A 26,735-nucleotide genomic window follows, 5' to 3' on the forward strand; every position below is an offset into this window, starting at 1 on the left:
AGTATTACATGAGGGAGAGAGTTAGAATATCAGCCTCTGTTTTTGCCTGCCCCAGAGATCTCATTACCGTATGACACTGCTGGCCAATGGACTCACCTCTCCCTCCTCTGTCACCTCATACATCACAGCAGCCTTCTCACCAATTTTTCAAGAGCCACCACAACTGTGTAGCCCGTACCCACTAATGTCATTAAAGCCAAAAAGCAAGTGCATTCAGCCCCCGACTTGAGCAATGGGTCCATAGCAACTGGGATCAGCTAAAAATGTCGAACGTGCTTCATCGGAAGCAGTGCACCAACGACCTTGCAGACACATAAAAATAGAATAAAACATGTTTTTTTATTCTCCACAGTAGGCCTATTTGCAAAGACAGTTAATCTGATCTGATAGGTATAGTTGATACACTTTCATAACTCCTAGTCTTGATACTACAAGGACAACCCGGCTTTGCGTTCTTCGAGGTCTCAACAAATTTCCCAAGCTTCCAAATTGTTCCCTCTCACATTCGGATGGAATCTTCGTCATGGCACCCTGCATGTGGACATTGTAGGACATCATAAAGATGAAGGAGTCTTTGATCGACCATGTGAGGCCGTTGCTAATGCTTGGACCGTGATGGCGGTTTGCTATATCCATAATTTATCCAGCCTAGAACTAGCACCTCCGGCATGCCTCTGCTCATTTCGAGCCATAGCACATTTCGATACTCTGGTAAAGACCAGTGATTTGTCGGAGGATTGCGACCAGGGGTGAGCCTGTTAGATTTTCCCATATAGGGCTCAGTCAGGGATGTGTAATGCCGCCCTGGTGCGTGTCTCAATGGGGTGATCCCTTCCCCTCTGCCCATCTCTGGCTGGATCCTCGCCATGCAGCTCTCCGGGGACCAGAGTAGGCTAGGACAGATGTGCTCGTCACAATCAATCAGTCTGCCTCAACTGGCCCACTTTTGCTGTCGTGCCTGGAATGCCTGGTGAATGCGCTGCAAACCTCGGATCTCTGTTACAGGAGAGTGATTTTGACTAATATTGTTGCCAGTGCGACGCCACGTCCCATCTGTGTGACTCTAACTGGGCAAACGGTTTCCCCACGGCTGCTGTTTTGTAAACGGATGATGGATGGAGTAGTGTTACAGTAAAGCAAGGGACCTGTACAGCACTTTCATTTTTACTGTCCTTATTCCATCTTATATTAAAATTGGCTTAAGGGAGGAGTGGCCGGCCGGCCGGTGGACCACGCCTCATGGTCATGTCACATGTTGTCATACTCATGTTACACGTCGCCATGCTCACGTCACTATGACTCACCCATAATATACGGTGGAACACGTCGTCACCATATAAGGAGTTCCCAATGCAGCTATGCCCAAATATGGAGTGTGACGTCTAACCTCAATGTGTATCAGGCACAAACAAATCAGTCAGCTCCATATACAGTATGGGCATGTACTGATGACATCAGCGATCTCTATATGTGGGCATAAAATGGACAAGGACTGACAGATACAGAGATGTCCATATATGTCGACGGTGCGACATACTGTAGGTGTGAGGGCCACGTAGCGGCCCACACACCAAACACACTAGTATGTTTAAGATTACCTTAATTATTATGTTATTATTAGTTCTTACCCAGCCATGCTTTCTACACAGTCTTGTTGTATATTGTATTGGCGTTATTATTACTCCATAGTAACCCCAAAACTACAGTATATACTGTACCTCTGGCAACACACACTACATAACCACCCTATAGTCAAACCCCTAATCTGGTCTATAACAATACCACTTCATGCCTCCACTGAGATGATTGCTGGTGCACATAACCAGTGGACCCCTATCACCGAAGGCCATTTCACTGCTATCGATCCTCAGGGTCAACGGGCAACCGTGAGATTAGACTTGCCGACCCTGTACTTCCCTGTTTTTTTTTTTTCTTTACAGTTCAGTGTTGTTGTTTTTTTACCTATCACACACACACTTCTTCTCTCTCTCTCTCTCTCTCTCTCTCTCTCTCTCTCTCTCTCTCTCTCTCTCTCTCTCTCTCTCTCTCTCTCTCTCTCTCTCTCTCTCTCTCTCTCTCTGGCCCCCATTGTTTTGCAATTTCCTTGGGGTGAGCCCACCATTACGTAATCTCCCCAGGAGCTCAATGGACGGACCTCGGCAGTTCACTCGGAGCACAGCTAAAGATTATAGATCAGCATTGTTCCCACTGACAGCCTAATGATTGCAAGCCTATTGCGAGAGCCTTTTGTCCGACGCAGAATGAGTGAGCTAATCTTGTTAATGGTCCGTTTCATTCCCTGCAACTGGTTCGTGGAGACAAAGGTTTTTTTTAATGGAGGGGATTTTGAGTGGTGAGTCTAAACAGTGGCATTGAGGACGAAGGGATTGACTTGTTCGTCTCCCTCTCTTTTGGAGCTAATCGTGTACTGTAGTGCCGCGTCACAGCAGGCTAATGGGTGAGCTGGGTGATGATATGCTGCGAGTCGGTGGGGTGAAGGAAGGAATAGGAATTGGTGCTGATTTTCTTTCACCCTGCGAGTCTTGAACTTTGCATTGTCTCTTTACATAATTACCGCTCCCTGTTTCATCTGCTTTTTTTTCAATGGAACAACACGCTTTGTGCTTTCGTCGCCGCGGCAGTATGTGCTAGGGGCCATAATGTTTTACAACATTTAATTGGGTGTGCAGTAATTGCATGCAGACCATGATTAATTGCGAGTGTGGAAAAAAATAAAACAGCAAAGACACAAAGACAATACAGCTTGTTTCCAAGCTTTGTAGCAGTTATCATTTCCTGCAATTATTTGTTTGTCTGTGTTTTACTCTCTCACTGTTTGGCTGTATTTATAGGGAGTAGATATCCATTGGGTTCAGCTTGCTCAAATCCCACACACCTTAACAAGACAGGCAAACATCCAGCGTCCTTCCCTCCCTTCTCTCCCCGTTCCATTGTATTGTTTAAAACCAGTTTTCTAGAGTCTCGTATGCAGGATGGGACCAACCGCGTCTTTCAATTTGAAGTCCTGAACGGAATCTCTGCTAACATTCTTCAGCAGAGCAGGGGGTCTTAATCAACCCAGTATGGAACTCAGGGGAGGGCTGAAACTGCCAGGATGGAACTCAGGGGAGGGCTGAAACTGCCAGGTATGTGAGGATTATCCAGTGTGAGGACTGCTGACAGTTTGCTTAGCTCATTGCTACTTACCTCCACTGCTGGAGATGCACAGGGGCCATAGTTTGTGCTCCGTGTGTAAGTTTGCACGAGCAGTGTCAGCAGTATGGCCCGCTGGACCTGTCAGGGGGACTGGCAGACCAATAGAGCATTTTAAGAGCACCTTGCATGTGGACAGAGAGTAATGCACAATTACTGTGTGCCCAGGCTCGACAGTGATGCTTTTGCCTTTCACTGGCCAGGCTAGGGTTAATCAGTTGGTTGCCGATAGAGCCAAATATGGCCCTTAAGACATTTTTAATTGGCCTTCCAACTGACAGTCATGGGGCACCTCAGTACAGGCAAGAATGGGTATACTCTCATGTGCCCCAACCTGCCTTAACTGCAGTGATAGTATTGCAGGCTAAATGCCGTCTAGAAAAAGTGGTCATTGAAACGTTGACCATGAAAATAATCAGTGACATGAAATATAACAAGGTCAGTTGTGGTTACAACCACACCAGTAGTATGACAGCCCAGATTCCTTACTGCGTAAGGGTTGAATGCAAAAAGGATCACATAATAGATAGCCCACACTGAGAAAACCTTTTAAATCCTGCAGTATGGTAAGCTCCCCTCAGATAACAAAGTATCTGAGAGGAGCTTACCATACTTTAAAAGGTGCTTTGTGTGAAATAAAATAACGGCTTTATCACTTTTTCTTTTTCAAAATAATCTTCCCACATCTACAAACCTTTGATATAAATGATCTTGCGAGTGGAAAAATATTTGTGAGACTACAGTATGCCCATTAGCATGCCCAGAGCAACCATTGAGAGCATCAAGGTCATGTCCTCTGTATCTTTGCTAGAGGTTTGGGGGTTTTCGCAATCTGAAGTGTAGTTCCTCTTATTTTGTAGCCTGGTAAACCCTCCCTCCGGAAATCTCATTTCCATTTGATTTCAGGAGTTAGTCTGGCCTGAACCGCCTTTCTGCAATATTCGCTGTGGGCTGGAGTTGGGCGGGAGTAATACCGTTGACTGACAACCCCTTCAACCAATGATCGTTTTTCCCCTTCAACCAATCAGCAGTTCATTTTGACGAGCTCCAGACTATGTGACGCAACGGGACTTTTGGGACGGCCATGCCGAAAATAGGTTGCCTTATTGGGATACATGCGTGTCACTCCCCGCCCCTGCCGGTTCTCTAAATTTATATTTTTAAATAGGCTCTGTCATGATTAATTGACCACATATATGAAGTTAAACAACTAAATTCTATCCAAACGATATCTTAATAGTAAATTCCGTGCCTCAAAAAAGAAGTTTGAGACCGTTTTAAAAACTAAAGTAAACAGTGAAGGCACTCGGACAACAACAATGGCTGCCGTTTGTCTTTTGTCGGCCCCAGTCAGGCTGCACTCGGCTTCATTCGGGCTCACTCGAACTCGCCACCTGATTGGCCAACTGTCGCTGTCAATCACAGAACGATGTGCGACGACGCTGATAGGCTCGTCGGTTCGGAGAACAGAGCGATGATTGCAGAAAGGCGGTTCAGCCCAGACTCACTCCTGAAATCAAATGGAAATGAGATTTCCGGAGGGAGGGTTTACCAGGCTACTTATTTTGACCATAGCTTTCATAAATCTCTAGCCATTAATTTGCCTGATGTTTAATTGTTTTTTTTGTGTACAAACGAGATCTAACTTAGCCTGCCTGACAGGAGAGATAAACAGCCACAGGCTCAGCTACTTGCTGCAGATGTTTACAAGCTATTACTTTTTAAATTAGATGAAAATTAGATGTTGTGATAGCTAAATGTTTTGCTGCTTCATAGAATTATACATTTTTCATCCTTGACTAATTTGGCAAGGATCATATTATAATTATCATAGTTGTAATATATAATAATTAATATAATCACCGTTATAATGCATTATAATCACTGTTATAATGCATTATAGTGTGATTACAACTCACTATAAATGGTCATTGGGTGGTAAAGGGGAAATAATCATTAACAAAGATCATATAATTATCATAGTTATATATTATCATAATTTATGTATTATAATCACTGTTATAATTCATTATAGTGTGATTATAAGTGACTATAAATGTAATTTGGTAGTAAAGGGGAAAAAACCCTATGCAATAACACAAAACAAAACAAACTTTTTTATTAATTAGCACAACAAAACGATGACACCATCAAATTGTTCAAAGTTTTAATATAATAACATTCATAGCTTGTTGTGTTCTACTTAGATCATTTATGAGGTCAAAGTAGATCTACGTCAATGGCGGTCACCGGTTGGATCTGACCACACTGTGTGTGTGTGTGTGTGTGTGTGTGTGTGTGTGTGTGTGTGTGTGTGTGTGTGTGTGTGTGTGTGTGTGTGTGTGTGTGTGTGTGTGTGTGTGTGTGTGTGTGTGTGTGTGTGTGTGTCAGATAATACAATCCAAAGTGAAGAACTGTATGTGGTTGACTGATAAGTCTATGTCTAAATGCTTCGCTGAACTAGAGACTGAGGGCAGTCTCCCAGATTTTGTTGCTAAAACTGGTTAAAACAAAAAAGCACTCCAGAACCAGTCTTGTGGGCAGTCCTTCATATTGGGGCAGTGATATGATTGGTTTCCAAAGCTGTTTTTTTTTGGACTGTGAATACAGAATGTACTTTAACACATCCGCTAAGTCAGCGAGTCATCGAGGGTGTCATTTTGCTGCTCTCTGGTGGTTGATCCTCGTACAGTATGTGTTCAAAACCATGGCCTGAGAAACTTAAATGCATTTAAATAACAAAATAACAAAAAAACAAAACTCGCAAATCGCTGGCAGTCAATGCAGTAAATTATGAATAAACTCTGGCAGTCAATGTGTTAAGAAGTAATTTGATAGAGCCTATTCAGTATTATTATATACTGTATAGGGCCTACAGTAGGCTAATGTCCAGTAGCCTATGGTGTGTGTGTGTGTGTGTGTGTGTGTGTGTGTGTGTGTGTGTGTGTGTGTGTGTGTGTGTGTGTGTGTGTGTGTGTGTGTGTGTGTGTGTGTGTGTGTGTGTGTGTGTGTGTGTGTGTGTGTGTGTGTGTGTGTGTGTGCGTGCGTGCGTGCGTGCGTGCGTGCGTGCGTGTGTGTCAGATAATACAATCCAAAGTGAAGAACTGTATGTGGTTGACTGATAAGTCTATGTCTAAATGCTTCGCTGAACTAGAGACTGAGGGCAGTCTCCCAGATTTTGTTGCTAAAACTGGTTAAAACAAAAAAGCACTCCAGAACCAGTCTTGTGGGCAGTCCTTCATATTGGGGCAGTGATATGATTGGTTTCCAAAGCTGTGGGCGTAGCATTGTTAGCAGCTGTTCTCGCCGGTGATCTAGCAACACCTTGCTTTTAGAAGTTCCCAGACATACTGGTGGTGGCGATCAGCAAGGCTAGTGGCTCTCCATCAACTAGAGTTCTCACAACATAATCAGGTTCACACCCTGAAGTAATTGAATATCTCCAAGCCATGCTATGGTCTTTTCAGAAGGCCAATCATATGCATTATGTCACACTTTTAAGTGTGTTGCGAAAATATATTCTTTTTTTGTTATTAATTAAGTATTATGTTTATCATCTCATGTTAAAGTTTCTACAGAGGCTGTTGTGGGGGGAGGGGGGATTGCTTCAAATTGAATTACAAACAAAGAAGTTTGTTTTCAGACAATGAATGGAAGTTTCAAGGACACATAATTCAGAAGCTCCTGGGTCCAAAACACTTGCTTAAATCTTTGCTCTCTGTCTGATTTATGGCAAGCTCTGAGGCGCCGGTATCAGTGCAACCAGTCACTGCACTCACAAACACACCAATCAACGGATAGACAGGGAGTACAATGCACATCTTTGGCTCTAAACTATCAAAGAAAATCCACAGTAAATTCTAAGGCTCTTTGCTTCCACTTCCTTCTCAAAAGAGAGAGAGAGAGAGAGAGAAAGACAGGGAAAGAGTACTTTGTAAAGACCAACAGAATAGAGTCACCGTCATATTGCTCCATGATTTTGTGTGTGCATGAAAGGGTGTGCATGTGTGTGTTTTTGTTTGTGCATTTGTGATATTTTCTCCTGCATTCATCAAAACAAGCTCTTGGCAAGTAAAGTATCTTTTTTTTTTTGCCCTACCACAGCTGGGGCTCTAATGATGGCAGAATAGTCTCGTGTTGCCAGCCGACCAGGGATCTCTGTCTACCATTTGTCCGGGGACTTCTAAATGCAAGGTTGCTAGAACAGTAGTGAAAATTAACCTGTGCCTACTGCTTTGGAAACCAATCATGTCACCATCGTCCCAATATGAAAGACCTGCACCCTCAAGATTTTGGATTGGTTCTGCTGTGCAGTTGCTGTTTTTTACTCTAATTGTTCCCCCCAATTTTAAGAATGAAAGCAGGGTTATTGTCATCAGTCTCTAGTCCAGCGAGCCATTTAGAGACTGACTTGTTTGATTGATTGATTGATTCTAGGATGGCAGTGTTGGTCAATTGGTCCGTTTGTCCAACACTTTGGCTGCAAACAAGATCAGATGAAAACTGCTGACATGGAATTTGCCGTGCACCTTCATGCTCCCCAGGGGATGAACCTTACTGTTTTTTGGCAAGGAATCTCTTTTTAAAGGAAGGGACGTGCTGGACGCCAGGGATGCGCCATGACGCTCACGGGTGGTAAACCTCGCACCAGAAGTTCGAAGAAATACATGGCAGTGAATGGAGCCGGCTGGACCAGCTCGGTGTCCCTTCGCCTACCTTGAAAAAAAAAATCCTTGGTATTTGGTGACCCCCCATAGCCTTCCGTCTAGCACCAGTAAGATATTTTAAAAAATCGAATGACACAGGGACCTACACATTTATATATATTTTTTTATTTGCTATTTTTGTCTCCGCCAGGCCGAAAGGCATGGCGAGAGAGTATGTTTTACCCCCTGTCCGTCCGTCCGTGTGTCCGTGTGTCCGTGTGTCCGTGTGTCCGTCCGTCATTCGATCTGTCTGTGTACAGCTAATCTCCGGCACCGTTGGCTTGCTCGCAGCCAAACTGTGCACACACAGTCCCTGGATACCAGAGCAGAACCTCTGCCCCAAATTTTTCACAGGGGCCTGTTATAGCGCCACCAGGAGGCCGATTTGTGCAAAACACATTTTTTGACAGTACTCCTACAGATTTTGTCCAAAAATCCCACAAATCGGTACACAGTATCTCTACAGTCATTAAACGAAACGGGTCTTTCAGATTTCTCATATTCCATCCTGATTGGCTAAAAATGTCTTCCAAAGTTTGCAGGAGTGCTCCGTTTTGAACAAAATGCCTCAAATCATGAACACAGCATGCACTTTCCGAGAAATTTTGCAAGCACATTCCCATTAGGCCGAGGAAGAACTACCATTTGAACATTTTTAAATCAGCCTCATGGTGGCGCTATAACAGGCCGATTCGTGTTTTTACCTATAATTGCACCGATCTGTGTAAAACTTTGTATGCACACTCCCTATAGGTCAAGGAAAAACCTTTGCCCTGCATTTTTCACATCTGCCTTTTATAGCGCCACCAGGAGGCCGACTTGTGTAAAACACATTTTTTTATACTACTCCTTCCAATTGTATCCAAATTTCACGCAAATCGGTACACATGATCTCTATAGTCATGTGATCACGACGGATGTGTTTGATTTTTCATACTCCATACTGATTGGCTAAGATTGACATCTAAAGTTTGCATTATTGGCTTGTTTTGAACAAAATTCTGCAAATCATGAACGCACCGTCCAATTGCGCTCAAACTTTGCACGCACATTCACACTATGTTGAGGAACAAATGCCACCCTTTTAACATTGGCCTGTTATAGCGCCACCAACAGGTCTAATTCAGCAAAACACATGTTTTTGACAAAATGCCTCAAATCATGAATGCAGTCAGTGTCCGATTGTCGTGCAAGGCCTAAGAAGAAATGGCACCCTTTTCACGTTGGCCTATTATAGCGCCACCAGGAGGCCACAGTAGCCTACCTGACCTGGCGGAGACCTGTGCTCCGAGGAGCACTTTTTCTAGTTTTGTATGTTATCATTCTAAGAAACACATGTATGAATTGTAATCTATGTCTATCCTGTCCTCTATAAAGGTATAGCGTGAAACAATACATATTGTAGTAGGAGCAAAAATATATATACTGAATCTCAATCACAGGAAACAAAAGCAAGACATGAAGATGATTGACAATATTGTATTATATCATTATATTATAGAATTCTATCGGTTACATGGCGGCTTTCCGACATGTCGCCTTTCCGACGTTAACGAACCCTATACCTAACCCTCACCCTAACCCTAACCGCACGCGGAAGCCACTAGTCGGAGTGGCGAGATGTCGGCATGGAAGACGGTTACCAATTCTATCATGCCCAGGGAAAATGTGTGCTGTAGGCGGCTGTATGGAGGCAGGGGAAACGCCGGCGCACATGCATGGACATGGGGGGCAGTGGGCTTTAAATTCACTGCCGTTTCATTTTGTTAACTTCTGGTACACCAGCCAGTAGTTGATTGGTGGACATACAGTACAGACAGTGTTCAAAGTACGGTGGTGCTACGGCGCGGGAGCTCATCCCTGGCAGAGATACTGTATGAGCTCACCTGAAAACCTCATTTGAAAAATCAGGCATATAGCTCTAAATTATTGTCTCCGCCAGGCCGAAAGGCATGGCGAGAGAGTATGTTTTACCCCCTGTCCGTCCGTCCGTCCGTCCGTCCGTCATTCGATCTGTCTGTGTACAGCTAATCTCCGGCACCGTTGGCTTGCTCGCAGCCAAACTGTGCACACACACTCCCTGGATACCAGAGCAGAACCTCTGCCCCAAATTTTTCACAGGGGCCTGTTATAGCGCCACCAGGAGGCCGATTTGTGCAAAACACTTTTTTTGACAGTACTCCTACAGATTTTGTCCAAAAATCCCACAAATCGGTACACAGTATCTCTATAGTCATTAAACGAAACGGGTCATTCAGATTTCTCATATTCCATCCTGATTGGCTAAAAATGTCTTCCAAAGTTTGCAGGAGTGCACCGTTTTGAACAAAATGCCTCAAATCATGAACACAGCATGCAATTTCCGTGACATTTTGCACGCACATTCCCATTAGGCCGAGGAAGAACTACCATTTGAAAATTTTCAAATCAGCCTCATGGTGGCGCTATAACAGGCCGATTCGTGTTTTTTCCTATAATTGCACCGATCTGTGTAAAACTTTGTATGCACACTCCCTAGAGGTCAAGGAAAAACCTTTGCCCGCATTTTTCACATCTGCCTTTTATAGCGCCACCAGGAGGCCGACTTGTGTAAAACACATTTTTTTATACTACTCCTTCCAATTTTATCCAAATTTCACGCAAATCGGTACACATGATCTCTATAGTCATGTGATCACGACGGATGTGTTTGATTTTTCATATTCCATACTGATTGTCTAAGATTGACATCTAAAGTTTGCAATATTCATTGGCTTGTTTTGAACAAAATTCTGCAAATCATGAATGCACCGTCCAATTGCGCTCAAACTTTGCACGCACATTCACACTATGTTGAGGAACAAATGCCACCCTTTTAACATTGGCCTGTTATAGCGCCACCAACAGGTCTAATTTAGCGAAACACATGTTTTTGACAAAATGCCTCAAATCATGAATGCAGTGTCCGATTGTCGTGCAAGGCCTAAGAAGAAATGGCACCCTTTTCACGTTGGCCTATTATAGCGCCACCAGGAGGCCACAATAGCCTACCTGACCTGGCGGAGACCTGTGCTCCGAGGAGCACTTTTTCTAGTTGTAATTCTTTTGATGCCTTTGGTATTTTTCTGTATACATTTATATATGTACTGCGGAGTTTGTGTCACTGTCAGAGCTTTGGGATGTTGTGTTTGAGAGAATGGTCCTCAATTAGCAGTGCTCTGCATATGAATAAAGGGTATCTTATCTATTTGGTGCATAGGGCCTAAAAAGATGATCAGCCCTGGGCCCCATGATATAGGCCAATAGTAAAGTGCAGCACTTGTTGTCTACTGTTGCTAAATAATGACTATTGCTGTTGTGGTCATGTTCATAATTGTTATCGGACACAACCTAGGTTTAACAAAGTTAAACGATAGTGCAAACGATAGTATAGCTGCCATCCTCTATTTCATCCCCCCTGTAGCTCTTGCAGATCCATCCTCAGTTAGGAAGAGAAGGATTGGTCCGTATTCTCTGCATCTACTGTAGCTAATCTCTGCAGGCCAGATTGCTGGCTGCTGTTGCAGGTCACAGGTAATTCAACTAATATGGTATGCCGCTCAGCAGTGAACTTCCTCGTATCAGCCCGATAGCACCAGATATGAGACAATAGCAAAGTCAGCTTCTTACAGTACTGCTGTGTCTTGTATGCGCTTCGATTTGGAGAGACCCACACTTAAACAAAAGATTGCACCCAGTGTGAGTAAGCGGTGCCTACTCTGTTTGATGAGTGTGTGCTTGGTATTCAGGCGGTTCTACTCTATTTGATGTGTGGGTGCTGGTATTCAGACGGTACTACTTTATTTGATGAGTGCGCTGAATGTGTTCGGCCCTGTGTGTGTGCGCATGTGTGCGTGTGTGCGTGTGCGCGCGTGCCGACCTGTGTGTATGTGCATTTCTTTAAGTGTGCACTGTTTCTCCTGTTAGGGTTTAATTTGTGTAATTGGTTGCATCTTTGTGTTGCAATCAGCTGCAGCTGTTGATGCCGTGCTCGTACATATGGACGTACAGACAGACACACAAACACACTTGTCTCCTCTAGAAGCAGCTGGCACGGCTTCAAAATACATATTATGTATGTATATTTCAATATATACCAAAAAGGAATAATCTAAAAAGAAAAACATAATTCATGGCGTCTGGATGTACAGCACATTGTCATACAGTTTTGATTCTATATACAGTATTCACAGTATGTGTGTGTGTACAGTATATATATATATATATATATATATATATATTTTTTTTTTTTTTTTGTTGTTTTTTTTTTTTGTTTTGTTATATAGGCAGTAATTTACCCCAAAAACATAAGTTGTATATATATGTATGTTTTGGGGGTAAATTACTGCCTACTTCATCATACGAGTGTCACACAAAAGGAGTAAAAATAGCAGATCTACAAGCTCGTAGATTGGCTATTTTCACTATTTTAAAATGTTTTAAAAAAAAAGATTGGACATTTTTGGACGTACAAGGTTTCTGCCCGACAGCGACGATGTGTATATATACAGTATATATATATATATATATATGGGCCATTTCATTTGTGAAAATGTATTTCATTTTGCTGTGTGGGCAAATAATCTTCTCATACTCATCCACTGCATTCCGTTAAGAAAGCTCCTCACATCCTCCTGACAAGGGCATCTGGACCCCCCATCCCCACCCCTCCCTCCCTCACTGTTCTGATGAGCTCATTCCTTCATGACTCCTGGCAGATGAAAACAGATAAAAATCACTCAGACGTGGCATGAGCAATGAGCTAGAGTTTGCCACGCCGTGGCAGCACCGTTGAATAATAGAAGTGCATACAGCATTTGGTCAAGCGGAAACATTGTGTCGCCCTCATGTGCTGACAATAGAGATGGCTTTAATCGCCGGCGACTGGTTGATCACGCCTCTATCGAGGGGGCGAACAGGCAGAATTGTTCGGTAAATGGCTAACGGAGAGTGCTGTCTATTATGTCCATGCATAATATAGACTGGTGGATTTGTATGGACTGACGTTAACTCCCTCGTGGCCAAAGGAGTTTCCACTCAGCTTTGCTCTGTGGGCCTCGTTTCTCTGTACTTAAGAGGTCCCCCGCGGTGCTCTCGTACGCGGAGGAAAGACAACATCAAAGCGTATGGGAAACTGTGGGTAGATTCTATATATACCTTACCTAGGTTACTGTTGTGAGAGAGAGAAATAAAGAACTTTAAGAGAGATGGGTGGGGGGAGAGATTGATAACACTGGCTGGGAGAGAGATACAGAGTTATAAGAAGGATAAGAGGACAGATAGAAAGAAACTGAGAGCAGGGAGAAAAACAGGGAAAGAGAGAGACAACGTCCATTATTGTGGGCTTGCTGCAGAGCAAGCCCACTAAATGTTCTTCCCGCTTTATATTTGTGGGCTCGCTGCAAAGCTTTATTAAGAGTGCCTGCCATGCAATGGCAAAACACTTATTGTAATCCTCCGTACTTAATTAAGTGTGCCTTCCATGCAATGTTAAAACACTTATTGTAATCCTCCATACTTAATTAAGTGTGCCTGCCATGCAATGGTAAAACACTATTGTAATCCTTCATACTTAATAATATTTATTCTTCCCGAGATTTTTGACCCATAAATTCGCCCGCATGGTTGTCAAAACCCCGGCAATATATACATCAAAACGTGCAGGCTGGGACTAGTGGGATATTACTTTTCTTACCGTTTCGTGTTACCATGGCGACGTAATACGCAAAAAACGCCAACGAATTTCATGAAATTTACTGTGTTTAATGATATCAACCAGAGGAGAGGCACATCTAAAATTGTTCCGGTAGTGTCCCAAACAACAAAATATTCACCTTACACACCTTACACGTTTTTTGGCCAAGATGTACTGTAGCAACACTTAGTCTTCTTTCACACAATGTGATTACCAAAGCACAGAGACCTACAGAATGTGAACTACGGACCTCTGAGTGACAGGAGTTCCATTAGGCTCTCCATTGCGATCAATGTTAATTGATTTATTTTTTTGGCAAGAATATGTTTAGAAACTATTTTTTTTTTTGGGTTAGGTGGGTTTGTTTATTTCAGGATTCAGAAGTATATACGAAAATATGCAGATTTAGTATGCCAGTATCAAAAGTAAGAAATCGTACAATCCTACTCCAGCAAAGAGGAGACAATTATAAACCGCATACCTTAATCAAGTTATTCAAACAAAAACAAACAAAGACAAACACGCAGATAGAAAAAATAAATGAAGAATTATAGTAATATTCCACATAACACACATCACAGCAAAACTAAACATGGCTTGATCACCCCACAAAGCAAAACATATAATGAATCATAACAATACACCCACACATACATTTTATCCCCATAATAGACATACTAGAACAACCCAGCTGCGTCGGGGATCATGTCTTGATAGGCTCAAATTCAGGCTTATACTCAATCAATCTGGAACAGCATGGAACTTTAAGTTGTTTACCAGTGCAAGGAAGGGACCCCAGGTTTTCCCAAACTGAGATACCGAGCCTCTCAAGGTGCTTCTAATTCTCTCTAATTTAATAAAGTGGAGTACATCTCTAATCCAGTGAAGATGGGGTGGGGGAGCAGAGGACTTCCACTTCATCTAAATCAAACGCCTAGCTAAGAGAGTAAGGCCACCAAGTGAGCTTTGTGTTTCGGTAGTGATAGAGTAGGGGGAGAAATTCCCCAAATAGCCGTCATTGCAGTTGGTTCAAATGGTATCTCGACACTCTCTGAGATAGAAACGATTTTCTATAAACCATGTTTTTATCCGGACCAACACCAAAATCGCACACGTTGTACCTCAATATCTCGGGCCTCTCACAGTGAAAAATTGCTTTTGACTTGTACTCTTTGCGCTATAGCCATTCGTTCGGACATACGGTAGCTCTTGTATTGGCTGTCTGCTTATACAGAGACATTTGCAAGTCATTGCGCTATTGCTAGCTGGGGACTTTAGATACTTAACTAACGACTAGATCAGAGTTTGAGTATGAATAGAGTTTGAGTATGAATAAATCAGAGTTTGAGTATGAATAAATGCGTACATTTGTACGCACTTGGTTAGACATGGTTAGTGAATGTGTTAATACACAAATTAGTAACACGTATTCGTACTCAAACTAATGCTTAGTAATGTATGAGTATTGATATTGACAAAACATTAATTCATGATGAATGAAGTATTTACTAATGCTTAACTAATGCTTAATAGTGTATAGTTATTATAAAGTGCTACCAAGTACTGAAGTGATTATAGTGATTATAGTGAGTAAAAAGTAACTTATTTGAGTAAAAGTTCTTGAAAGTAATCAAAGTAAGTTAACGGTACTTTTTTTCCTCCACCCTAGTAACTGTCTATTAGAATTAGACCATAACAACCATGGTTTTACCAAACCTTTTGGACTTTTAAAGTTATTCCACTGAAATGCTGATTCTATTTGAACTTTTTTTTTACATTTATTCCATTGATGTTGCAATTGTATTTAAACTTTTAAATTTAAACTGCCTTTTCTAGTTAGGTCTGTTATTACCCAATACCCAGTAAAAAACATGTTCATTTAACTTGAGTACAGGTCCATTTTTACACTCTCCAAGTTAAATGAAGTCATTATATTTTGTTCTACTAGAGATTATGGCTGTGTTCAGGAGCCACATTATTCCACTATAGCTACCTACCTTATTATCCACTTCTGTATTTCTGTGTGCAGTGCCTTGCTAATAGAGTGTGCTCTGTATTTTTATGAGCACTCTGCCTTGGCAAGGCTGTATGTTACCACTGCTGTTACCTAATATCCCATTTATCATGACTGTCTCTGGTACATTGAGTCCTGGCAGCTCACGTTATCTGCTTCTCACCTACACATTGTGAACATTCTATTAATGGCATGAGCAGTGAGTCCGCCGTCTAGTTTAGTCTATAGCGGTTGAATGTTCAATCTGCATGGTCCCATTGTGCTGAGTAGTCCTGAATACAGTCCTGTGTTATCTGGTCATTCACACCAAAAGGAAAGTCCTGGCAATACTGTGATTTCGATTGTTAATGATATTTGTAATTCTATTTACAGATAGTTACCAACAGCGTAACAATCTTTTAACCCTTTAAGACCTGAGGCGATTCTAAAAAACATTGTTTTGAAAAAAATCTAAAAAAATATTTTTCAAGATTTTTCAAAAATAGCAGATCTACATGCTCATAGCGCGGCACTCAGTGCCGCGCTATGAGCTTGTATATTTGCTATTTTTGAATAGCCAAAGAAATCTAAAGTGACACAGATGCGTTCCAGGTCTTAATGGGTTAATGTAGCACATTGTAGCGCATTAGCGATTTGCTACTCAATGCTAATTACCAGCCTGGTATTTTTACACCGTCAATCGCCTCCCACCCCCTCGTTCATATCCACTTTTAACGGAACGTCCACCAGCCCCCGTCTCTAAAGTTCTTGCTTCTTCTAATTCTGAGAGGATTCTTGAATACCCAACAGCCATGAACCTGGCTGTTAACCATGGCTGGGAATAGAATGATTCCATTCTCACCGTCCACTGGAAAAGCAATCTAGGGGCCATAATGGAAAGTCAAATAGCAAATGTGTGAGCATAAGCATGTCGCTAAAAGTCACGAGTCAGCAACAGGCTCAGTTAAGCAGCGTGATCGTTTAACTGGAGGTCAAGAGGACTGTGTGTGTGTGTGTGTGTGTGTGTGTGTGTGTGTGTGTGTGTGTGTGTGTGTGTGTGTGTGTGTGTGTGTGTGTGTGTGTGTGTGTGTGTGTGTGTGTGTGTGTGTGTGTGTGTGTGTGTGAGAGTTTGGATGATGGTGGGTAATGGTCCTCTCAGCCAGGAGCCGATTTAGCCTCGTTAATCAGAAAATGTAATATGTTTATGCTACGGTCAATGTGATAAACTCGGGATAACTGGGATATTGGCACCAAATTCATCTTATCGGCCTAATCACGGCGCAGTTTGACCAGTTTGGAGCAGGTAGACGGTTGACACTAGAGGAATATCCTAGAAAGCATTGGGACTAGTCGTGTTTAGGTATCAGTTTTGAGTTGGATTACCAGTCCAATAAGTGTAGATCACGGGTTTGGTATGATGTTGCAGTTTGTGTTTACATAACCACCACTGGTTATTTTGCAAAATAATCACATTGCTGGTTAATCTACAAAATGATCTAACGTTCAGAGGTTAGATGCTAACCTCTGTGTGCGCTAGGGCATTAACAGAATAATCGAATATTCGAATATTCGACTATCAAACCGACTATTCGACTATCAAACCACTATTCGATTATTCGATAAAAAAAAAAAAAAAAAAAAAAAAAAAGTTTTTTTTTTTTTTTTTTTAAGATTTTTTTTTTTTTTTTGGCTTTTCTGCAGCAGACACGCAGCTGTGAGCTCTGGTGTGACGTCAACTCGCATTCCTTGAGTCCAGTCATCAATGTCATTGAAAAAAAAAAAAAAAAAAAAAACGTTTTATTTTTTTTATTTTTTATTTTTTTATTATTTTATTTTTTATAATCAAATCGATTAATCGAATATTCGAATACTTATAGGTCGAATAATTCGAATACTAAAAATCACTATTCGTGAATGCCCTAGTGTGCGCTGTTCTTTTCCTTTTCTTTTTTTTAGAGTAGCCAATCATTTTTACCCCCTTTATTCTCCCAATTTAGTCGTTATGCCAATTAAGCCTCCCCAGTGCCACACATTTCTGTGTTGCCACTGTTATTGCACCAAACTTCTGATCAACACCACTCACACCAACAGGCACCTACCTAGCTCGTAGCGGTTGCTAGTGCAGCAATAAAGACCGCACTCTCCACCCAGCTTCCCTCCCCTGAACACAGACCCATTGTGTTCATATTTATTGATGCTTAGACAAGCCGGATACACCGCAGTGGATTCAAACCCCTAGATTCCCCTAGCCACCTAAGCGCCCATCTCTGTTGGCTGTTCTAAGCGGCTACAGCTTATAAATCTGAACAAAACTTTTCTCCCATTTCCGTAAAATAAGTGTATTCCTCTTTACTAGTTAGTCAATTCAAAAGTAATAATGTTACTTTACTTATTACTCTTTGTGAGGATTAAGGGAATGTTTTTTTAGTTTTCTCCATAATCTTGTCATTTTGTTCTTACGAGTTACGACCTTGCCAAACTTCATTTCTGTAAAAGGTATGCTGCCTGCTTCACTTTCCCCCAAAAAGAAAAGAAACAAGAAAAGAAGCAATTGCTACCTTCACCTTGCATTGTTCAAACTAAAATTGTTCAAACTTGGAACAATGAAAATAGAGAATGCATGCCGCACCCTGTTATGCAACACCCGATATACCCGTTGTCATAGCACCCGTTTTAACCGTCTGTCTGTCTGTGTCCATTTTGTGCAAATACAGTATATGGGGATCCCTGATGTTATCAGTATATGGGCATATACTGTATGGGTCTGCCTGTATATGGGCATCTGGGGGGATCGGCAGTTGTGGAAAGTCCTTGTGCAGTGAGTGGTAAACGTCTGTGAAGAATGTGTGGAGAATGTCTGAAGAGTGCAAACTAACTGTGAAAAGTCGACTGAGTAACTAATCAAATGGCATGTGCGGGGAATTCGGCAGGTGTGGGGAATTTGCCAAATCAAGCTAGGGCTGGGGTTGCCATGGCAATCAATTGGCTCACTTTGGCCACGGCCAGAGCCTTTTCTGGTGGTTCTGGACAACCGCTTATCCGACCGTCTCGACGCCGGCCACTGTACTGCCTCAGGTCGTCCGCGATGCGTGTGTCGTATTTGAAGTCGGTGGGTCGGACGGTTCTCGAGATACGTGGATTACAGACGTACATACATACGTACGTACAGAGATTCGGTGCATTTATTGTAAGATTAGACAGGGCATCGGCCTACTTGGGGACCATGCCCAGTCGCTATACTGCACCAGAGATGTTCCTTTTTACTGAGTCCAAGTTTGAAATAAGGGCGGGACTTGACAAAGGGTCAATCGAGAGTTGTCTGGCAGCACAATTATGCAGTATGATGTCATTTCCTGTCCTCACAGTACAGCTGTGCTGACATATCTGAATAACTCAATTAGCACAGCTTTGTGCAATATAGTGCAAGACAGTAAGAGTATAGACAAGATCAGAGCATGACGAACAAATAACATGCATCAGCAGCAGAACAGGTCAATAATGCATACAGTATAAAGCATGCACTGCATACACCTTTCCACAAACCCACCCCCACAATACCTCTAACTAGCTCATGTTGCACCCCACTCCTGTTCCATTTCACCTGTCAGTCTTGCCTCCCCATACACACGTATTCTACACGCACGCACAAACGCACACACACACACACACACACGCACACGCACACGCACACACACACACACACACACACACACACACACACACACACACACACACACACACACACACACACACACACACATACACACACACACACACACACACACAGCTGAGCCAAATCCCCATCACATCTCGAACGGCTCCCTGGCCCCCCACCTTCCAATCTGTGGAAGCCATTAGTTCGACAGCCAGGCGGTAGAGAGTGTTATGCTGATGATGGTGAAATGATAATTAGTGCTGGAGATAGATTGAGTCAATACAAGTATAATTAATTTTTAAGCGTGAGCTTTATTGGTACAGAGGCAATCAAGCTCCTAATGAGGGGCCTGATAGAACTTCTTAAAGAATGGAACCAGTGAAATTAATAGCTCTAATGGCTTTTGGCGTGGAGCTCTCCACTGTTATTTATTGCGCTTATGTCTGAGTTTGTATATTTGCCCTGCTTATAAAAAAAATAAATCTCCAACACCCACTTGATCATTGTATGGACAAATTACATGGCTCTCAATTTACAGTCTCTCTCTCACACACGCACACGCACACACACGCAAGCACGCACACACTGTACACACATGCATGCGATGCAGGCTTATGCATATGCAGATACACACAGCTTAACACGCGCGTGCACGCACACACACGCACACACACACAAATCATGGGTATACACATGCATACACACGCACATACGCAAACACACAGCGATATGTATAAGACTATAAATAGATTCCATAGCCCATTAAGACCCATCTTTCAAATTGTCACTAATTAAGCTTAGAAATGCTCAAAGTAATTTCTCTTTAATGAACTCGCTCAATTAAGTCTGCCCTCTTTTGGGTTTAATCCTCTCTTCTTTAAGCACACTCTATTCTCCCTTTCTCTCTCTCTCTCTCTCTCTCTCTCTCTCTCTCTCTCTTCTCACTTTCTCTGCCCCTTGCCTGCACAAACTCTACCCTTTGTCTGGTGGCTAGAGTTAGTTAGCATTCATTTCTTTCTCATCCTCCTCTATCCCCACTAGGACTCTTCCTCTGGAACTTTAGTCTTTGCATTGTTCTTTGCCAGGGTGATACTTCCCACCCTGTACTTGTATAGAACCCATTGTCATGTTCTCTGTTTGGCAAAAAGGTGAGGAACACGTGCCACATCTATGGGGTTATCACTTGCGCGCGCGCACACACACACACACACACACACACACACACACACACACACACACACACACACACACACACACACACACACACACACACACACACACGTTCAGAGTTATGCTAAATATAGACTAGTCAGAATTCCCTGTGCACAGTCAGTGCAGCAGCCTTGCAGAGCCTGGCTAGCCTTTGATTTGACACAGAACACACCCAGATAAGCAGAATGAATGACACTCATCACTCTCTCCTCTCTCTGTCTGTCTCTCTATAGCCTTCTGTGAGGAGGGGTGCAGAAGCGGAGGGACCTGTGTTTCACCGAACACGTGTGTGTGCCCTTCAGGATTCACAGGGCGCCATTGTGAGACAGGTAAGATGTGAAGCCTGTCGCATGACAACAACACGGACAGCCCAGCTAGCTGTCTAGTTATCTGTCACACTTGCCAATTAAGACTGGATGACATTTTTTTTAAGCATCAAAATGACATCCCACATAAGACTCACTATCCCCTCCCTCTTGCACACTCACTCTTGTCATGCTTTAGGTTCTCTCCATATTCTTTACCTCTCTCTTCTACCATCTCCCACTTTCTCTCTCTGCCACTGTCCTGTTACCTCTTTCTCCCGCTCTTGTTTTACTGTATCAAGCTCTCACTCGCTGTCTTTCACGTTCCATAATTCCGTTATTCCTCTCTCCTCTCCTCTCCACATATCTCTTAGTCTCGCTGTAAAGAGGCGATCAGCCATGGAACACGCACAAACGGAGTCACAGACCATAGAGTACCAGTATAATTGGAATAGGCAGTTAGGAAGGAAGGCATGTTGCACAGTATGAATGTACATGACTGGTTTCATACAGCATGTGTCTGCAGTATGTTTTTATGTATGTGTACCATATATGCATATATGTGAGATGCAACCTGGGAACCCATCGTCAAAAAAAAGGAAAAACAGCGCCCTCTGCTGTTTTTTATTTGACTCTGGTGGGAGTGATTAAATAGACCTACGCCGACTGGAAGCCGGGGTTTTGGTCTGCCCTCAGCCCTCCACTTCCGGTGGTGCGCCTATGTTTTCATTCCCACTAACAATATTTCTCCACGGAACACTAACGCCATTTCTCCCAAAGAACATGGATCGTTTTGGTTATAAGCCCACTTGTTTCTATGATGAAAGAACAAGTTAAAATGTTACTAACTTTCCGTGATTTTGTCGGCTCTGAGGACGCTGTTGTTAAATGAGTTTGGGTTTGTTTCCAGTGGGAAGCGAGCGCACAGATGTAAATCCCGCCCGCTACATTTGATTGGGTAAAGCGTGGCCTGCTTCCTGATCTGAAGGCACGCCCACTTGTAGGCGAACGCTCACACGTTCTGAACGGGGCTCCCGACAGATTCAGTAGCGCTGCTCTTGAGAGATTATACGAGATGTAACTCTATCCATTCAGTACAGGCTACTGTAGACCACAATAAGTCCCATGCAGGAGGGTCTTAATAGTTGGTGATAACCTGCGTGTAATGCGTGTTCTCCCAGAGGATGCCCTGCGACGCTCCATATTCCCGAGGGCCATCTTCATTACCAGATGCCTCCCTAGTGTTACTCACCGCAGTCCAGGTGTAAAAAGAAGCGGAGCACTTAGAGACGGAATGATTGTTGGCTAAACGTAGAGCTGGCTCTGTGTAGGTGGCTAGCCGTCTATAAGAGGGCCAGTCTGTGTGTTTATCCAGAGCTAATCCCGCAAACTGCCAGACCGATCCACACCAAATCTCCTGTATAATGCTGTCAGTATACAGTAGGTTATCTGAGTACTTTCCCCCACCCAACTTCTTTTTTTATTTTTTCATAATGGGGTTCGGATCAGGCATATATCATACGCAGATACACCATAGATTACTGATGTCAGAGGCTGGTCCACATGAGGTCCGAGAGCCACGCCATTCCCATGTGGATCCCGAGATACACATTATAATTTTTTGGCAACATCGTTCATACAATTTCCAATACATCAGCTACTTTGAGACTTATGAGCCTGCTTTATGAGCCACCCACAGTTTTCACCTTTACCATTATGTAACATGCAGACCGTGAGGGTTGGGGAACTGTTGTTTAATAAAACATAATTAGTGCACGTGTTTTGATCTCCTAGCAAACTAGACACCATGCATGTATGTAGTACAGTACTTGAGATGTAAATATTCTTGTAACGTTCTTGTTACATATTCATATTACATATTTGTGTAAAACATGCCTGGTTTAGTATACCTTAACAAGGTTAAGGTATACTATACCTTAACAAGGTTAAGGTATACTAAATACCTTATTATAACATCTAACAAAGTCACCATTGACCTTTTATCATATTATGATGAGTATTTACAGAAGAGAGGAGAATGACAAATGTCACAGATCATGAGCTGGATTTCAACTCAATGATGCTGCAACCAGTTGAGAGCATGTGAGCGGAGTGGGAATAAGCCTAATCATTGTTAGTCTTGGATGGTTTGAAAGAGTGCATTGTGCTCCAATTGGTTTCTGAAACAGACTTCCAAATAGCAAAGGCCACCACTACTTGTTTAATTATGCTAAATGTTAAATGTTAAAACAGCCTCTTGAGCATGGAGTGGGATTCTCCTCCACTTAATAAGCAACAGGACAGGTACAGGACAAAGAGTAGGCCATGCTTCCTGCCTCCTACAACACCAACCAGACATAGCAGTTTGAACCATTTCCATCCTTAGAACCCTGTACTCTAACAAGTGTGGCTAAGTTGATTTGTTCTGAGGATGGCACTAGATTTAAAGGTCACATAGTATTTTTTTAATTTTTACTTAGGACTACTAACTCCTCTACATTTCAAAGGCAGATATTGTACTTTTGATTCCACTACATTTCTAGAAAGATTGTCATTACTCGTTACTTTTAAGTCAGCTGTTGATGTTTTATGTTTTTCTTTCCTAAAATGCAATTGGCCGCACGCTGTTCCTCACAGAAGGAAATCAATCACAGCATAGCTGATCTCAACCGTGTTTGATTTAAAAGCAGAAATACATCATCCAGGCACAGACTAAGCACAAGTAAGATATTAGAGCCCTGCACTGGACCGTTTTCTCAATCACACTCCCGCTGGACTTCTGACTTACTGATTCTGATTCATTACTGCCTGCTCCTGGTTTCTACTCGTTCTGCCCGCAGTTGATTTTTGACCGCCCGCTTCCACCCATAGCAAAGTTTAAGCACCACCTGATCTCACAGTATTTTTTGTTTGGACTCAAACACAAACACAAAGACAGAATATGAGAGAGGGGCAAGATTTGACTATTTCAGCACCATGGAGTTGGGCTGGGCTAACTGTTGATCTGTATGATATGAATAGGGCCTATGGGGAGCATGCCATGAATGCCCTCATCAGGTTTCATGGCAATACGCCTATTCAATGTGTGTATTTTGAGATATCTTAAACTTTTTGTCTTAAAGGTGGCACTAGAAGAAAGGTCACCAACATCAGTAGGGTTCATCCTCTGAACATGCACAGCAAATACCATGCCAATCCAGTAGTAAACCGTAGTTTATTTTTCTCCTTTTTTTATATTAAAGTGTTGGACGGTTGGAATTACCAGTCTACTCTAACCCTAACCCTACACTACCATGCTTAGAGCCCGCCACTAGCAGGGCACATCACCAAGTGTTGAAACAGTGTTGAATCCTGAACCCACGTGCCGAAAATAGCAGATCTACAAGCTCACAATGCACACTAAAGGACTTCCTTCCTGCAGTTTACAAACACTGGTGTGCAATAATAAATCAGACTTCAAAAAAACAAAAACTAAATAAAAAAGAATGCATCTACCAGAAGTATTGAAGTTCATTAATATGCACTCACTTAATGCCTTCTGATGCTGTTGTCTGCTGCAGGTGTAGTTAGACCAGGGCTTATAAACAATTTGTATTTATTCTGTATCTGTTTGTTCGAAGCAGAACCAGTTTCTTTTCTTGTGTTCCACCCCCAACATAATGTTCATAAACTGATTAGAGCAAAATAAAAAGCAATTTATTTTACATTAATAAGGTTGCGGACTACTACGCCACGCTAAAATGGACCAATTATTTTTCTATTTATACCGTCGGAAGCAAAGATTATTGGCAATACAGCCAATTGACAAAACAAAAGTGGACACGTTTTCCAAAACATTCCAGATCCAGGTCCAGGTCTCTCGGTCAATTAGAGCCTGGCCTAGAGCTACAGGAAGTCCTTTCTGCAGTTTATAGCTGATAAAGAGAAAGACCGTAGAAGTAAAAGGCAGCAAAATTAAACAAAGAAAAATGATATGTAAAGGAGGATATAAAGACGAAATTAAAGGGAATATTATGCAGGTTTCTGTTAAGCATAGATCCAGTTGAAGTAAAAAAAAATATAATGATCAAATAAATTCATTAGCACAGTGTATTTTATGTAATTTTGGTGATCTTTTAGGCCATGGACTACTACAATATTGTCTGTCTGCTCTTAGTAAAATATTGTGTTTCCGGTTGGCATTTCTTTTATTTATACATTTAGAGTAGCCAATCATTTTGTACCCTTTTTTCTCCCCAGTTAAGTCATTGTGACAATCAATTCCTCCCCACACATGTCTCGCCACTGCTGTTGCACTCTATTGTCTCACACCTGCCGGTGAGGACCCCCACAGGGAGGATGTAGCGCCTCAGTCCTACTCCTCCTGCTCAACATTCCCTTCTGACAGGCGCCAGATGCACTGCAATGGATTCAAACCCCTAGACTCCATGGTCGGTGGGCAGGTACTTTACCCCTGCGTTACCCAAGCGCCTTCGTTTTTCATTTCTGTTCCTTGGAGCAGTTTGGAGCCCTCAGTCAAACACAAAAAGGCATGCAGTTTGGAGCCCTCAGTCAAACACAAAAAGGCATGTTTTAACTTGCCAGAGCAAGTAAAAAGAGCACAACTTGCAAATGAAAGGGTGGGTTAAAAAAAAAGACAGCACTCATTTGAAAAATTGTTATGTTGCTTCTCTTTTAACCAATCAGGGAAATGAGGTTGAGGGGATTCAAGGTCAAACTGTTGAGAGTTGTTTCTGCCTCTCTGTCCCTATCTCTATATCCCTCTGGCTGCATAGCAAAATCCAGTCTTCATTTACATTTTAGAGTGTAAATACGAATGTGTGTGTGTGTGTGTGTGTGTGTGTGTGTGTGTGTGTGTGTGTGTGTGTGTGTGTGTGTGTGTGTGTGTGTGTGTGTGTGTGTGTGTGTGTGTGTGTGTGTGTGTGTGTGTGTGTGTGTGTGTGTGTCAGAGATGCCCACGAATCTCTGCGCTCGAGTCAAGTCTTGAGGATCGATTTTTAAAATATATTTAATTATTTATTCATACGAACTAGCCAAAGACTGAAATACAGTTACGATGATCCACATACCCAACCTTAAATTAAAAATGCACTGAATTAATGTTTATCAGAACTGTGGTAGGCACAGGCTCACATACAGCCGGACCCAACCAAGGCTACTGGCTGCTAGCAGGCTAGTTACATTATGTTTTATTAAGGAAGTTTAACATGTCAACGTGTTTGGGTATAAATCTAGTGCCCACTGCTGTGCTGTCTCTTGAGGGCAACGAGAATGCTCCTACAGCCACGGACATCCCGCCAGTACTCACAGTCACATACAGTAGCATATGGCTATAAGTTAGCCAGTTTCAGGAGAGGCACAATGTACTCACGTTAACTGTCAACATTCCACCATTCTTTTTTTTTCTTTAATACTTTTTTATTGGGGATAATTAAATAGCATATGGCAAAAGTAAAGTCACCCCCATTTTTTTCTTTTTCTTTTACACATCACAAACCAAGAGACAACATGCAACCCCCCCCCCCCCCCAAACAAAAAACAACAAACTAGAAAAAGTGCTCCTCGGAGCACAGGTCTCCGCCAGGTCAGGTAGGTTATTGTGGGGCAGCAATGTTCGGAATTAGCCAATCAGGATGGAATATGAAAAATCGGACGGAACCATCTTGATCACTATAGAGACAATGTGTACCGATTTGCATGATGTTTGAATTTGTAGGAGTAATATAAAAAGGAAAAGTGTTGCAAAATCGGCCTCCTGGTGGCGCTATAATAGGGCAATGTTAAAAGGGTGGCATTTGTTCTTCAATGTAGTGCGAATGTGCAAAGTGTCACCGCAATCGGACGCTGCATTCATGATTTGTGGCATTTTGTTCAAAACGGGCCACTCCTGCAAACTTTAGATGTCAATATTAGCCAATCAGGATGGAATATGAGCATT

The 26,735-nt window shown here is 42.4% G+C and overlaps 1 protein-coding gene across 1 annotated transcript in view; it reads left to right on the forward strand.

Annotated features, from left to right (window-relative positions):
- The window catches only part of LOC311049653 (protein kinase C-binding protein NELL1-like), a 289,822-nt gene that overhangs the window by 222,064 nt on the left and 41,023 nt on the right, over positions 1–26,735 (forward strand). The window contains exon 15 of the mRNA XM_084063406.1: positions 20,726–20,821. Within this exon, the coding sequence (XP_083919532.1) occupies positions 20,726–20,821 (96 nt within the window). The remainder of the gene's footprint in view (positions 1–20,725; positions 20,822–26,735) is intronic.

The sequence above is a fragment of the Gymnoscopelus microlampas genome, assembly GCF_963454915.1.
Source record: "Gymnoscopelus microlampas genome assembly, chromosome: 1".
Lineage (NCBI taxonomy): Eukaryota > Metazoa > Chordata > Actinopteri > Myctophiformes > Myctophidae > Gymnoscopelus > Gymnoscopelus microlampas.